Raw genomic sequence first — 17,231 nt, forward strand, 5'->3', positions numbered from 1 at the left:
AGGGTGGTGCGTGATTGGAATGGATTGCCTTTGCATGTTGTCTGTGCAAGTAGCGCGAATGAATTCAACAGGCATCACAGCTGGTGCGAATAATATGGTCTCCCTCGATGACTCTCTGACTCCCTGAGGTCTCTCTTCATAATAATAGGAAGTAGTGCATTTTAAAGGGCAATAACCCGCAACAAGAACAACACCAATAATAATATCCCAAAATATAATTTTGGATTTGATAAATGAGCAGTTTTGCCTATTAATGACGCCAGCAATATTTAGCTGAAATTGTTTTAAGTTATTAATATAATTAACGGCTATTTTAGCCTGTTTTTGTTTAGGAGTGTCCCTTATATTTAATACATTGGCTAACATAACTCAAAAGGGGTATATATATATATATATATATAATTTAGGACATTACGGGCGAGTGTAGTAGGCAATTATGGCAGAATAAAAAATATTGAAAAATTATGTACATACCTTGATTTTCGTTTAAAGATGCCTTCTAAATCCAAGCTCTTGTGGAAGGGGGGGGGAAAGAACATGGGGATGTACTTGGGACATACTTGGGACACGGGAAATAAGTTTGGGAACCCGGGTTACTATTAATAATATATATATAAATATATATATATATATTATTTTGTTGTGGGGAGAGGGGCGGGAAGGAAGGGGAAGGGTATCCTTATGTGGAAACAACTCAATAAACAACTCATTCCAGCGGATGTTAGCCAATGTATTAAATATAAGGGACACTCCTAAACAAAAACACTAAAATAGCCGTTAATTATATTAATAGTGTTTTAGAGGAGTAGCATGGGAATTTCCCAGAAATTATACTTAATGTTTTAAGTTATTATAATGTTTACCGTAGTAATAAAATTATGTTACTGTTTTATACACGAGTATACAGCAATCCCTCGATTAGTGCGCCTAATGCGTTCTTTGAAACAGGCGCATTAATCGAAAACGCACTAATCGAATATAATAACCCATGGGAAAAAGTATAATTCGTTCCTCAAATTTCTTTTTTGACTCTTACTTTTTTAATAAAAGAATTAAGGTATGTCTCAGGGCATAGTTAAAAGAAAACCATGAAGCTGAAAGACAATAAAACATATTCAGAATATAAATTTGATTATTCTACTTCTTAACAAAGAATTGAGCTAACGTAGTTTGGCGGACATTTTGTTTCTTTTTTCATACAACCGACGGTAAGGCCCTATTGTCTCTTCTACTCTTCTGCAAATTTTACTGCTTCTCTCTTCATCAGGGTCAGCTTCCAATCATTGCTGCTTAGAAACTTCGATTGTACGAAAAATATTTTCAAATTGTTTCTGTGAAATCTCTTTTGGCCAACTATCAGTGGTTAAATTTTCATTTTTCGGGATCTTCCAGCTGCGCATCTAAATTTAGCAGGTCGGAATCGCTCAATTCTTCCGAAAGAGATTTAATTAACTCTTGGACGTTATCATCGAAGGGGAGAAAGAAATGAAGGACGTACGAATTGGTCGCCAACACGCGAAATCACGTGCTTTATACATAAAAGTTCCCAACTGTTATACAAGCAAAATAGTTCCCACTTTAAAAACTACACTGATCATAAAAGAGAAGTTCATTTTCCGACGTGTAATAATAAACAACTTATCCTAGAAGACGGATTGATTACTCTATTATCGGAATGGATTCTCCTTTTTGTGACATGCGCAGAAGTGTCGAAGGGGCTCGAATCTGTGGGCGGCATAAATTTTGGCGGTAAAAATTTGGAACATAGCGTACATAGATGTACACTGTACATGGAAGTAATGTAGTATGCCATTAAAAATAATTTTATGAAATGTTTTAAATCGGTAACTAAATTATTTCATTCTGGTGAGTGATTTTTTTAAAATAGTTAGCCATAAAAATATATAGACAGAAAATTTTTAAAATCTCTAACATTTATTTTTAAGATTTATTTTTAAGATGTATATAGGCACACGAATCGAATTTTAGAGGCGCACAAATCGAATTTGGGTATCGAAAAAAAATGACACACTAATCGAGGGCGCATTAATCGAGGAATTGCTGTAATTTTATTTAAATGGCGGCCTGAGGGGCCGAGTGGTTAGCGTATCCGCTTTCCAATCAAAAGGCTGTCGGCTAGAACAGGGCCGACCATCTCGGGGGTGCAATGCAGCCGGGCCCCACGATCGAATGGACACAGTCGGTACACATTTGCGGAAACGTATATTTCGAATGTGTTTTTTTTTTTTTTTTTTCTGTGCCAAAATCATTTGCAGGTAAGAAGTTTTACAATACGTTTATTTCGAATCCTTTAATTTTTACCTTCGAAAAATATTTCAGGGCCCCCCAAAAGGTTTCTTGCACCCGGGTCCCTTTATAGAGAATGCCGGTCCTGGTTCGAATCCCGCCGTGGGCATGGATGTTTTTGACTGTCAAAATACTAGTGGTGGTGGACGGTAGATGGCGTTAGTAGATGAAGGTAGTTGCGCCTACTCTACAACTCTCTGGTGGAGACAGAGAGTGGAGACAGGGCACCTACTCTACAACTCTCTGTCTCCACCAGAGAGTTGTAGAGTGGGTGCCCTCCCTCGATGAGTCTTTGGACTCCCTGGAGGTGTCAAATAATAATAACAATAGAATATATATTCATGTATTATTAATATAAAGAATAAATAGCAATATCAACATTAAATATAAATATCCGAACACTCTTTCGACAAACATACGCTATTTAAAATGCAACGGATACAGGGCCGCATTTACCATTAGGCGCATGATGCGCAAGTTGGGGGCCTCACTCTCTATGGGGGGGGGGCTACATGGAAAAACCTTACTCCTCACAGAGAACAATAATAATAAAAAAAAAAAAACAGCATAGTTATAATTGGGAGGACTAGGGGCCATCCATGGAAACTGGATGGCCCCTAGTCCAAGAGAGTGTGGTTAGCAAAGGTGTTAGAACTATGTTTTTTACTTGAAGAGTGGTGAACGAGTGAAATAAGTTGCCAGAGTCTGTTGTGGGTGCCATGACTGTCAATGCGTTCACTGTGTGGATGTTGAGTAGTTGTTTAGGGCCTCCCTCGATTAGTCTAAGGACTCCTTGGAGTTGCGCGTAATAATAATAATAATAATAGTTGCAAAATAAAATACTTATTTATAAATATTAAATTCAAAATATAAAAACTAGAGGCCGCTGAAAAATTTGTGAGGCTTCCCGCTTCCATTTGAAATACATTGTTCTTTCCTTAGAATATAAAGCTAACAGTATGTATGTATGTATTCCATGAAATTAATGTATGTAAGTGTACCATTTCTTTGCTGGACGTATATACACGTCCAGCAAACCTGGATAGTTATTATTTTTAGTTATTAGTGATTATTTTTTTAAATTTTAATATGAACTGATATGAAGCAAATACTTGGATAGTACAACACCAAGGCAACTCATAGTCCACCTGGTAGTGCAACACAGAGGCAACTCGTAGTAAGGGTGGAGCAGGCTCCGTTCACTGTTCTTTCCTAGGAGCTGTATTACTGTTTTTCATTATGAGAGAAGGTCACTACCCAGATCGATTTCAACCTTTACTGAGGTCTCATCAGTGAGTAGGTAGACCTAGATATAATACGAAGGTTTTGTAGCGGAACAATATGGGATGTAATATCACTTAATTTTAATTATCATTTTATATTATAGAGTGTATATATATATATATATATATAACAAATTGAGATTTTTTTTGAAAATGCAACGTGTTTCGTCGAGATTGACTTCATCAGGCGTTAAGAACATAGAAAGGTATTAGCTTTCTATGTTCTTAATGTCTTTTAATATCTTTCTATGTTCTTAACGCCTGATGAAGTCAATCTCGACGAAACATGTTGCGTTTTTAAATAAATCTCAATTTGTTATAATTCTCGAATTTTTAGTCAGTTTATATTAAAATATATATATTATTTATTTTTTTAATGCAAATATATACCAATGTTGTGTTATTTTTAGTTTATTAAAATGAGTTATTATGGAAATATCGACTTTTATTTTCAATAAACTAAAAAAAAAAAAAAGTGTGTGAATTTGATTATTTGAAATAGACTTGTTCTTTTGGGGTCTCATTATGATGTTGCGCCTCAAAAAGTATCAATGCGGTCTTGAACGGATATTTCTATCTTTTAAAAGTGATGTGTTTACGCTGCCTAATAAGTTGTTGGCATTTGTACACTGCGTGCAGTGTTTAGTTTACTCTAATAAACAAAATGCCTCCTATAAAAGGAATAAATCTAAAAACGAACCATTTTGATCTTTAGATTCTTGTACCGTTTTGCATCGTACAAACAAAGATAGGGAAAGGAATTTTTTAAAAATTATTTCAGAAAAATTTCGGCGTTTGCTTTTCTTTAAAAAAAAATGAAGAAGTAAGTACCATCCCAATGCATATCGATGTGTTTTCTTAACTGGCTTAGGAAAATTAAAATACGTGCATGATTTTAGTCGTTATTATTATTAAGGACGGACATGCTAACGACAAAGCGATCGCGAACCTTTTCTGGCAGGGTCTGATCTTGCATCGTTACTCGCACTCACCATAACCCCTGTGCAAGGCGTCGAGCACCTGAGGCGAGTGGAAATCCCGGCTAAGCGTTTTCTGGGCTCTCGTGAGGACAGGTCGTCGTCATTCATCACGTGAACTCTCGACAGAAATCAATCTTCTCGTGGGAGCGCTGGACGTCGTTCTACAGGTAAGTGACGTCGTGTAGGGCGTGCAGGCGGTTTTAAAACACTTTTGCCATTTCCGTGAGGTGTCCTTGGGCGACGATCAACGAAAATTATTCACTAACACTTCGCCGTGTTGAAGGCGACGTGAAAGGTGAGCGAGAGCCCATCGACAACGTGAGGTCCGTACCAAGACAGCGAAAGTGTCTTTCAGCGTTCGCACGTGCGACAAACAATCCCACAAGTTCGGATTATTCCTTTCTAAGCGGAAGCATGTTTACATTGCGCGTGCTTACGCTTGTAGAGAGAGAATCAGTGCGTCTACGTGTTGTGTGGTAGAAAGAGGACGGTTTGATAGCGGAATCCTTCTTAATGCATTTCAATGTCTAAAAATAATCACGTAACGATATACATATATATATATATATATATATTTATTATTATTTTTTTTCTCTCTGCAAATGTAGCTTCTAAATTAAACCGGTAATCTGACGGGTTGTCTTAGAATCGTGACTGCCTAACTTAAATGCGGTATCATCAACCCATCTTCTCAGGAAGCATTATAAGCACTCGCCGTATCCAAAGCAGCCTCTTTCAGTTAGTTTATGTTCACACCCAAACGTTCGTTTCTTACAGATCGCCTATACTTACATTTCTCTGTACCTTATCAACCCCCCCCCCTACATTCCTCTGCTAAACGTCAAAGATGACTCTTAGACAAACTTTGCTTTTCTCTTTCGAATATCTATAAGAAAATTAAAAATAAAACCGTTTAGATTATATTAGCTTTGTTAATATTTAGTTAATACGAAATAATAACTAACTAAAACCAGCTTTGCAATCTGTAATTAATAATTTTGTTAAGAACAACAAAGCAAAAATGGCGCCATCGTATTTATGTAAGTCTTCTGAGTATTTTTTTTTATTATTATTTATTTTCTTGTGGCGTACATTTCTGAGAATTTGAGTACTTAAAAATAATTTCTTGTTTTTAAATTTAAATTTACTAGGAATAAATTTAAACATTTTATTATGCAAAATAAAATGCGCTCCATTCTGTTGATATTCCAGTTCATCTTTTCTGGTCATCTTCTGACCCCGAAGGTCTTTTGTTTCCTGACAGAGTCGCAGTAAAATGGAGGTTACTTCTCTCATAGCGGTGACGTCAGCACTGGCCATTACTTGCTTGATCACGGGGGTCGTTTCGCAAGGTAAGTCACTTCGTTACGCAGAATTTGCGTACATTTTTCAAAGTAATCGCAAACAATCAAGGTTGTTGTATGTGCGCTGTGGTGTTTACACTGAGGTTGCAGAGAAAGAGACAAATTATCGAAATAGGCCTACTTTGCACCCCCACCCCCTTTGCACAAAGAATATAATTAAATAATCTCTTATGAAAAAAAAAGTCAAATACTTGAGGAAATAAATGTAACTTATATACGGCAGTTTTGGTGAAGATTATTTAGCTTCGTATGGATGTCGCTGTTAGGGTACTGAGGGGAGTTTAAATTGCCAACAAATGTTAGCCAGAATTTTTTACATATATTGAATTTATTGTCCAAACTGCACAACACCAGTTGAAAGATGTCGTTTCTGCAGCATCATCTTTCTACTAATGTTCAATATTCTATTATTAAACTTTTTTATACTCTTCTGTTTATCACCTCTTTATATAACAAACCAACAGGCAAAACTATTAATGCACGGATTAGCGTAAGCTGCACTTTTTATTTTTATTTATTTATTTATTATTTGTAAGCTTCCTATTATAGTACAAAGTGTTGAACAGCTTGTTACTTAATTAAGAATTTCTCTTAACATGCATGCACTGTGTGTGCGCGCGCGCAAACACTGGATCTTCCTTCGCGAACTTGGAGCGTAATTGTAAGTTACGACAGCAGCAAGTGTTGCGTTATCTGAGATGACACTCCGTCCACAAAATGGCATTCGGATTTATGTTTCGTTTGCGGTACCTCGCCACACGTGCTACGAAGAACAAAAGTAAGCGTCCTTGAACAAGATTGGGGGGGGGGGGAATGGAAATGACTTAAGTTTATTTCTACTGCGTGTCACCTGTACTCGTGCGGTCATGGGTGAGTGAAAACGAAGCAAAAATTACATTAATAAATGAATTCTTCATTCGGAAGAACTAAAATCGAAATCTGCCGCCGCTTAAATGAAAAATAAATTGAAACTTCCACAAGCAAAACCGGGGGGGGGATAGACAGTTTGGGGCCCCAAAAGCATTAACGAAGTCAACTCCAGCAGTCTGTCTATCGCAGTGAACTGCGAGAAGAGAGGAACATCCCTGAGGGGAGCACGTGGACGCTTCACCAAACTAAGTTCATTTCCTCCGTGCAGTTTCAAGGTCACGGCCCTTTCAAGGATAACCTTTAACCCAAGGGGTTCACGTTAATTGGAAATACTCTTTATATTATTAATTACTTAAAATTTGGGTGCTTAAACGGTGACCGGATATTCTAATTTCATTTTATTCTTTCATCATTCAATCATAATAAAATAGCGCATCTCGTGATGGCATTCTCTTGTACAGCGCCACCACTCGTTCACAACCGAAGCTGTTTCTGACACAATTTCTTCTTTTTTTTTGCATAACTTTGTTGTGAGTCGTTCAATTATAGAGGGGGGGGAACACATCCAGATGAATGACAGGAAGCTTATGTTAGTTAAGAGGGAAACGAACAGATCCAGGATGGCTACCCGTGCCCAACCCTGCTTCACCTCTACTAGGAGGAAACTCAATTCCATCAAAACTTTTATTTTGATTAAGAGAAATGGATCTTCTTACCATCAGTGAGCTCCATGACGTGTAGGAAGTGACCAGTCTTTGAAAAAATAAAATTATGCATAATAAATGAATAAACTCTGCCTCAAGTTCTTTTTCTTTGCAGTTTATCTGGGCCCTAGAATCACTGAGTGGTCCTGCTATTTCAATAATTTATCCTAACGATCCAGAGCCCCCAGATATGACAACAAGTTGATAACCTGGAGTCTCACGACGTTTTGTTTCAAACAGTTTGGCGATCTTCAGTCACAGAAAAGGATGCTGAGACTACCTTTCATATTCTATAAGTTATTTACAATAAGAAATAAATATTTAGATAGCTAAAGTGATTTAAGAGAGAGAGAGATTCTCAATCTTTAAATGGTGTGCTTTTGTTTTTCATAACAGCTTGCTTTACCATTACGGGGTCAAGTGGTCAATGTACGAAGGTCACTGAGTGTTCCGGATGGAGCCCAAACAGCCAGGAGCCGCCTTGCGACTGGGAGGATGACATCCCGTTCATATGTTGTGCCACCACGTCTTCTACTGGCTCGTCCACCTCCGTGCCCAACTTAAGACTTGCAAGTATGCACAATTCTTCTTTTCTTTCTTATAAACGAGATCAGGGGCGAATGCGGGTCTTGAAATTTACGCTTGATCTTGCTATCATTCAGGGAATGAGAGGTGTGATTGAAGTCTGATTAGCGGAATAATGAATTACTTACCATTTAAAACTAAATATTTAGAAATTTACGTACATTTAATCATACAAATACAACATTTATTTTACAAATGATATTCTATCTTTTTCAATTTAGCTACTTGAATACAAACTCTACCCTGCTGTTCTTTTTTATGAACTGGTCAATAACATCGTCATAAAAAGCTGATTATAACTTAATTTTCCCAAGCAATACGCACTCTTGTAAAGGCTGCTGAAGCTCATTAGCTAGAGCTACGTTGACAGCGTATGGCCTGTGTTTAAACAACAGAGTGAGACGACGTGAAATGGCTATTCGCGCGCATAAACTCATAGTGCTGCTGCGAGGACCTGGAAGCTCCTACAACCGAGCAAGCCAAGGTAGCTTTGACTAGACGAGCAAGCATCGGCCTTCGATACACAACGCAAAGCTCAATTATTGCGCGCAAACTTAAGACGTCTTCTGTCTACAAAAATAAAAGCCTAAATGGAATGCTTATAAATGCGTGCAGTTATTAACAAATAAATGTTACTTCTTTCTCAATTAATGAGTTTGTGCAACAAGTATGAAGAATTCACACCTGAATGAGATTTAATGGAAAGAAGTGCAGAAAAAATTATGAATTTGAGATTTTGTTATTGGATATTTCGTTTTTTACTTGTTTTCTATTTACTCAGGAGAAAAAACAGCTTCTCTCTCTCTCTCTCTCTCTCTCTCTCTCTCTCTCTCTCTCTCTGTGTGTGTGTGTGTGTGTCAATCAATTTGTCTTGAAAATTGTTACGGAACCATTCAAATGGAAGAACTCTTCACACGACAGGGACTAACTAGAGCAGAAGGGTTATGAACCTTAAAAAAGCATCTTTGAAGCGCCATTTAAGATTACAAAACATGCTCTCTTAGTCCTTTGTGAGGTGGAAGAATTCGATTCGTGAATGATAGCAGAATTTCTTTGTATATGGAGGAGATGGTGTGGTGACGTTTCCACAAGCTCTGGATCCTTCATTCAATCACTGTTGAACAAAACAATGTTTTCTTCAATAACGATTCAATGGTCCGAAGAAATGCTGAACCTGCTCTTCACACTTCCTCAAGCAGCCTGAGCAAAACCATTCTTTGAGGAAAATGATCTGCTTCCCATTGACAATTGTGGCATTGAAGTTGGAAATGGCTTCAAGTATTTCATCGGTCACAAATAGTTTTCGCATCCCTTGTAATTCTCCTTTTAAAGTAGATGCAAAGCTCTTGCAATTTTTTGTTTTGATGTGTTCGTAGTGTGGTGGGCAACAGTAACCAGATCAACATCCAGATAAGATAAGGAATCGTGATCTCATTGTGTGATAAGATGATTGACGTCATTGTGAGCGTGATGATGTCCGTGATGTTATGAGATTGGAATGTTTGGAATTTGCCTGGGGGGCATATGTGTTATTGATGTCAGGTTCTTGTGTTTTGGTTTGCTAATGGCATTGCGGATGATGTTTAGAGGTGTGTTTGGTTCGCGTATGACCTTATGGGTGCCGGTTAGAGATAAGAAATCGTGACGTTATGAGTTTGGATTAAATTTTCTAGGGAACATATATCTCAGTGACATCACGTGGTGTGTTTTTGTTTGCGTATAGGTTTGTGGGTGATGTTAGAGATAAGATATCTTGGAATATTCCAGGGTGACACACATCTGTGATTGATGTGACGTTTTGTCTTTCGTTGTCTATAGTTGGCAGTACGAATTTTCCAATATACGTTTGGGGTATTTCATTCCTGTTATTAGGTGTGGGAATTTTAGTTTAGAGTGAAGAGATGGCGGCAAATAGACCTTTTCTGAATAATGAATTATAGGCTATCACTGCTCTTTTCCTCAAGCACGCACACAGGTGCGCGTTTTTCTTGTCAATAGATCAGTAGGGTATTCTTAGTTGAGAGCGAGATGGCAGCAGCATTTAGACATTTTCTGAATAATTAATTATATGCTATCACTAGTGTCCCCCCCCCAATCACACACCTTTAGACATGAAAAGTAGCTTATGTATCCCATGGTGATACTCTCTAATCTATATACTCTATGATTATTCTTAGGAAAAACTATTCAGTTTTAGAATTAGAATTGCGCTTGCCAAAACATACGAACAGTGGTCATTGAAATTACAAATCTCACTTGCTATGTTTGAGTTAAGCAAAAAAGATTAACTTTCTTTCCAGAATGGGGCATCTTGGAACTAGCTAGGTTCTGAAAACAATAGATATTCCAAATTGTTGATTATTCACAACACAAAACAAACAAACACAAGGTCTAAAAATGCAGTTGGCTCTTTTTTCCTTACAGGTTACTGTGCGTTTCGTAAATTTCATTCGCACTCTGCCTCATGCTATGTTTTTCCAAAGTTTCTGTCCAAAATCACATCATAGAGTTGAATGGAAATGCAGTTTTGTTGTGGGTATGTGTGACTTCTTGTTTTTGGAATTCTGGGGGATGGTTAGAGTACGGAATTCTGACAAGTGAAATGAGTTTTTTTTTTTTTTTTACTTTACAGGATGCACAAAACACTACAACACACACAAACATTTTTTTTTTCTTTCTATCATGTTCACATTTTCTAAAATAATTAACTACTGGAAATAATTAATTTACTGGAAATAAATTGTGTGTGAATTTGTTTTTCTTCCAATGTAGATTTTTCATTTGTGTTTTCTTCAGCTGTCTCATTTCCGCTCCAATATTGTCGTGCGCACGTGTGAACTCAATACGGAGAATTTTGAAATGGTTCTATATATATATATATATATATATATATATTTTTTTTTTTTTTTAAAATTGATTGGTTATTTTTCTGTATTTTACTTATAAAATTCAGTTTTACTACATAGTCTAACCAGAATAACTGAGCAAAATAAATAAATAAATGAATTGTGTGTGAATTTATTTTCCCCCCACTGTAGATTTTTCATTTGTGTTATCTTAAGTTGTCTCATTTCTGCTCTCTATTTTGGTGTGCGTACGTGTGACATTCTCCTTGTCTTACTTGACTGTTTTGATAATACTTCCCACATGACAATCTAAACTTCACAGCTCACAAGTATTAGCAACACCAATATAAAACCAGGCAGTTGGCGTTTTTGGTTTTCGGTCCTCTTTCTGACTATGGGAACTTTAGTTTAGAAAGTTTCCAATTTACCATCAACTCCCTTGTTTGACTCATTTCCATTAGTCCTAATTGACTGTTGCGCATTCACCAAATAAATGCCGGGCTGTTGTCCTCTCAGCCTGGCATTTATTTCACAGTAGGAATATTTATATATATATTTTAACACATTTATTATATTAGGTATTTTTTCCACCACCAATAAATAGTTATTTATTCTTATTTAAACCGAATATTTGGTTTGGTACTATAATTTTCAACTTAATTCCAAAGATTATAATTCACTGCGACTTCAAAAAAAAAAAAAAAAAGATGTATATATATATATATGGTCTTACTTAAATTTGCATAACACATCAACAACACAAAGTTGTTCATTTAAATTTACACATTTTATTTGAGTGAAATATTATTTACAAATTGTATTTACTGAATCTAACATACACAAAATAAATAAAGTAAAAAATACACTAATTTTTGTTCCTTAATCTTCTGATTGTTATATTTAGGCTGTTGTTCAAAGGGATGATTTCCCATGCTTGCGGAATCGACATGAAGTGGTTTTCGACAATGTGACACACATCTGAAAGTTTATTCGTTTTTGATCGTGGGAATTTGTTACTGTAGTAAAATTAAGGGTTGCATTTTTATTTTTTTAAACCAATACATATATTTTTGAGCATTGTTATAAGCACAGAATCTTTCGTTTTGTTTTTTACGGAATTTTTTTACGTTTAAGGCAACCCGGATCATTTAAATGAACAACAGGTCTGCCTATTACAATGGTTAATGTTTTTGATTTTTCTCTTCCTTTGGCGAGCAATATTTCATATTTGCTTGTTGATTCTATTATCCATTCTCTTAATTTAGTCTAGAGAGTCTAGAGATAGTGAACCAATTTACCATGTCAGCTGATGATTATATTTTATTAACCAAGAATTCTGTTTTTTAACTCTTAGGTAATTCTTTCCAACTGCAAGGTGATTTTGTCAATGCACATCTTACACTAGTTCCATCAGAAATACAAATTTCTCCTGGAAATAAATTTGAAGTCTTATTCAAAGGAAAATGTTGTGAATAATCAACAATTTGGAATATCTGTTGTTTTCAGAACAGCTAGTTCCAAGATGCCCCATTCTGGAAAGAAAGTTAATCTTTTTTGTTTAACTTAAACATAGCAAGTGAGATTTGTAATTTCAATGACCACTGTTCGTATGTTTTGGCAAGCGCAATTCTAATTCTAAAACTGAATAGTTTTTCCTAAGAATAATCATAGAGTATATAGATTAGAGAGTATCACCATGGGATACATAAGCTACTTTTCATGTCTAAATGTGTGTGTGATTGGGGGGGGGGGACACTAGTGATAGCATATAATTAATTATTCAGAAAATGTCTAAATGCTGCTGCCATCTCGCTCTCAACTAAGAATATCCATTATCATCTATTGAACAAGAAAAACGTGTGTGTGTGTGTGTGTGCTTGAAGAAAAGAGCAGTGATAGCCTATAATTAATTACCCAGAAAAGGTCTAAATTCTGCCGCCATCTCTTCACTCTGAACTAGATTTCCCATACCTAATAACAGGAATGAAATACCACAAACCTATATTGGAAAATTCGTACTGCCAACTATAAACAACGAAAGACAAAACGTGACGTCAATCACAGATGTGTGTCACCCTGGGAAATTCCAAGATATCTTATCTCTAACATCACCCACAAACCTATACGCGAACAAAAACACACCACGTGATGTCACTGAGACATATGTTCCCCAGAAAATTCCAAAATCCTAACGTCACGATTCCTTATCTGTAACCCCCACCCACAAGGTCATGGGATCTGTCTGTCAGCAACAGGATGTCACTGACAGATGGGGGCCTCCAGCGAAATTCGAAAAAACATTCCATACTCTATCTTATCTCTAGCATCGCCCACAATTCCCCACACAAACCATACACTTATCTACATGTCATAACAACACACATCCATGACACTGACGTCGCTTCCCCCATTCACCCTACCCCCATTTGGTTTAAAGTGTCCCACCAATCGCACCACAAATCCTTATCCACTAATATATTAGATTTATATACTAATATATACAAATTATTACAATTTGTTATTACAATTAATTATATATTACAAATACAGATTATATACTAATATATACAAATCCTTATCCACTAATATAATAGAATCTCTAAACTTCATCCTTTTCCATTCAAATCAATAACATCACTAATTTACAACTAACAAATGACGTCACTTATTTACATCTGATAGCAACACACATCCAGGACACTGACATCGCTTCCCGCATTCACCCACTCCTATTTTTTTCACAGTGTCCCACCAATCACGACACGATTCCTTATCTCTAAACATCACCCACAATACCATACTCGAATCAAAACACAAGAACACAAGACCTGACATCATAACACATATGCCCCCCCCCCAGGGAAATTCCAAACATTCCAATCTCATGACGTTACGGAGAACATCACACACACAATGACGTCAGTCATCTTATCACACAATGACGTCACGATTCCTTATCTTATCTTGATCTTGATCTGGTTACTATTGCCCACCATACTACTTGTGTTATTTCGGGAAAATTAAATTTAATATTATTTGTTCGCATTTTCATCTCATTCAAATTCTTCTGTTTCTCTCTATGCAGGATGCGGACTTCGACCCATCAGAATTGTTAGTGGGGGAGCACTGAAAAAGCGAGACGTGTTAGAAGGTAAGCAGTTTTTCTTTCTTTTTCATTTTTAAGATTAAAACTAGGAAACCTTTAATGTTGATCATTAAGGTGGTTTTTTGTTGCGAAGAAAAAAAAGCAATTAATTAACATTGAATTTAAACATTTCCTTGCATTCCACTCAAACTAGTTTGGCATCCTGACTCAAGTTCAGTGGGTGGAATCGAAAACAGACGAGCTGGCAGTCATAAGACTATCGAAACCACGTGCAACATCTCCACCACCGTAGTCTGTTTCTGCGCCTCCAAATGGTATCGAGGAATGCGTTTCAATCCACGGGACAAAGAAAGAGAATTTCTTTAGCAGGTTATTCAAAAAAAAAAAAAAAAAAGCCAGATTCTTCTCCGGTTTCGAGTATTCTGATGGCACATCTGCGCATGCTCCCTTACAAGCCAAATTCAAGAGAAAACCTCCCCGATCCCATCCAGAAATTTCAACCAAGTCCATTGGCTTTCAAGTTTAAACTGCAACCATTAGATTCCTACTCAGGAATTTCTCTTGACAAGCTGTAACTTCATTTCTTAATTTCAAATCGCCATCCGAAATCTCCTTGAGTTTTGTTTCCTTTCCTGTTATAAGATTCCCAATAAATTCACAGTTTCCTATTAATTTTAATTATTTATTTTTTCCAGCTCGAGCAGCATCCGGACCGCAAGTAGTGGGTGGCAGAGAAGCAATCCCTTATTCCTGGCCCTGGATGGTAAGTACCTCTGAGATCATGCACGAAAATTATTTGATGTTTATAGAGATTAAAACTGAAGAAATCTGATTCTCTATATTGACCGCTGAACGCATGTGGAAGAAGCTTGTCTGTAAACAAAATACATCCCTGAATGGATAAACAATTCTCATCACATCAAGCACACTCGCGGGCTTTCTTCATCGACTAACCATTTCACGACAATAAATTTAACATTGGGCCTCATCAGGTTGACTTTACTCGTTCTTTGCATTGATTACTCTCCCCTAACTGAGTTCACTTACATTCATGCATTTTTCAGGCTGCCCTCATGAGGGTGGGAAGAACCAGAAATCGTTTCCAGTGCGGAGCCACTCTGATCAGCCCAAAGTACGTTCTGACCGCCGCCCACTGCTTCTCAGGCACTTCTAGCAAGTCAGTAAACTTTTTTTTTTTTTTTTTTTGTCGTTGATTCACTAAATCAATGGGATGTAATAGAGTTCTCTTGTTTCTCCCCTTTAGGAATTCTTCAGGCTTCGTGGTCCGTTTGGGAGCCCACACGGGCCAAGAGGGCACCGACTACGCCGTACAGAGCATAAAATTGCACGAGCGATACACCGCCAGGCAAAACTACTTCGACATCGCGGTGATTCGTCTCAGAGACGAAGCTCCTTTCACCGAGAGGATAAGATACGTGTGTCTGCCAACCCAGGAGATGTCCACAATGGACATCGATGGTCGCTCTGTCACCATTACAGGGTGGGGCGACACTTCATTCGGTAAGCGGATTATCTAAAAAATATCTCAGTCGATTAAAGTAGAAATTCAAACAAGTGCCTTCTCCCCCCCCCCCATGAAATAAAAAGAAAGGACTTGAAATAGCACATCAAAATTTCCCCTTAATCTCCGAAGTAAATAAAGACCTACCACCATTACTTCCCCAAAACTCTGTTGCCTTTTAAAGGGAAATATTCTTCATATTTCACCAGAATAATTTTCTGCTGGTATCACAAGCACAGTAAAATCTGATCGTCTTTCTACAGGTGGCGCTAGTAGCAACGTCCTACAGGAAGTGAGCATCCCAGTGGTTCCTAATCGAGACTGCAATAACACTTACAGCCAATTATCTTTAGCCACGTTTCCCCGAGGGATAACACAAGACCTCCTCTGTGCGGGGCTGTCCGAAGGGGGGAAAGACGCCTGTCAGGTACGTGGCAAAACGGCATTTAGGTCTTCTCGACGTGCATTTTGAGTAATGCACCAAACCGGAAGCCTTCTTCAGATGCTTTTCACAATAACAGGAACGAGGGATGCTTTGTGTGAAGTTGAAACTGAACTGCGGGAATTTCAGCACAAACTAGAATTTTTTTCCTTTTTCATATCTTGTATGGTTTGTTGGTTATTTTCTTTGAGTTTCCAACTATGTCTGGATAGTTATAAAATTCAAGCGCTTGCTTTTTACTCACTTTTCCCTTTATTATTGATTTCTTTTTATGTTTTAAATTTATGAGGAGATGTGTTACATGAAAGAGAAAAATTCTGAACTAACCGCGGGTTAAACAGTTTATTTCATTGCATCGAATTCTAGGGGAGGGGATGGAGCATAACTTACAATTCAGCTCCTCTCTAGAGAGGGTAGATCGTGATGGTCCCCTTAAATTGCTTCATTCAAAAGTTCCTTCGAGTATCTTCCAGTTGGGTGCATTACTCAGACCTCAGGATTTGATTTCGCTTGTAGACGCCAGCATGATATTCTGCGGTGTAAACATGCTTTGATGCGACTGTTTTTATTGTTTATTTTTCATTATTTGATTATCTTTATTTATTTCTCTTTTTCCGCAGGGCGACTCCGGCGGTCCTCTGATGATGAACGATCCCAGTGGATGGACTCTGTTTGGGATCGTTTCCTTTGGTTTCAGATGTGCCGAACCCGGTTACCCTGGGGTGTACACTCGAGTAACAGAGTTCCTTGAGTGGATAGCAGACAACACCGACTTGAGAGAAGCAAACTAACTTCATCCTCGAACAATCATTCCTTCAGAGCAGTTCCTCTTAGAGGACCAAGAGGAACTCTGTTCCTGGGACTTGTAGGATGTCTGCTGTATTTCAGATTTATTTCTGCAAGAAAGTCCTTTGATGCTTACACGCTGTGCAGCATTTCTGTTTATATGAAGTTTTTTTTTAAACAATAAAAATAATTTTTTTATTTGCCTAACCATCCTTCTTTATTGTTTTTTTCGTACTTCGCTGGAAATAGTTATTAATTATCACACTAACTCGTTTGCTGTGCGTACATTACTTTTAAGAAGGATGAAGGTGCGCGGTTATTACTTCTTTTGGGAAAATGCTGTAACCAAATGAAGTAAACGCTTTGTAGGCAGGCGGTTCAAGGGTGAATCTTATTTGAAGCCAGCCTTTTCTGGCTGTTAAAGAGAGAGTGAGAA

At 37.3% G+C, this 17,231-nt stretch overlaps 1 protein-coding gene across 2 annotated transcripts in view; it reads left to right on the forward strand.

Moving 5' to 3' along the window:
• The window catches only part of LOC150098297 (clotting factor B-like), a 57,452-nt gene extending 40,450 nt beyond the window's left edge, over positions 1 to 17,002 (forward strand). For both annotated transcript variants that reach the window (XM_090405025.1, XM_090405024.1), the window contains exons 2-9: positions 5,783 to 5,922; positions 7,905 to 8,081; positions 14,025 to 14,090; positions 14,741 to 14,808; positions 15,110 to 15,222; positions 15,310 to 15,566; positions 15,831 to 15,994; positions 16,630 to 17,002. In XM_090405025.1, coding sequence (XP_090261151.1) covers positions 5,847 to 5,922; positions 7,905 to 8,081; positions 14,025 to 14,090; positions 14,741 to 14,808; positions 15,110 to 15,222; positions 15,310 to 15,566; positions 15,831 to 15,994; positions 16,630 to 16,800 — 1,092 coding nt within the window. In that variant the 5' untranslated portion in view covers positions 5,783 to 5,846 and the 3' untranslated portion in view covers positions 16,801 to 17,002. The remainder of the gene's footprint in view (positions 1 to 5,782; positions 5,923 to 7,904; positions 8,082 to 14,024; positions 14,091 to 14,740; positions 14,809 to 15,109; positions 15,223 to 15,309; positions 15,567 to 15,830; positions 15,995 to 16,629) is intronic.
• Positions 17,003 to 17,231: the final 229 nt, after the last annotated feature.

Source organism: Typopeltis vanoorti, chromosome 15 (genome assembly GCF_054136105.1).
Source record: "Typopeltis vanoorti isolate ZY-2024b chromosome 15, IOZ_Tvanoo_1.0, whole genome shotgun sequence".
In the NCBI taxonomy this organism is placed as follows: Eukaryota; Metazoa; Arthropoda; class Arachnida; order Uropygi; family Thelyphonidae; genus Typopeltis; species Typopeltis vanoorti.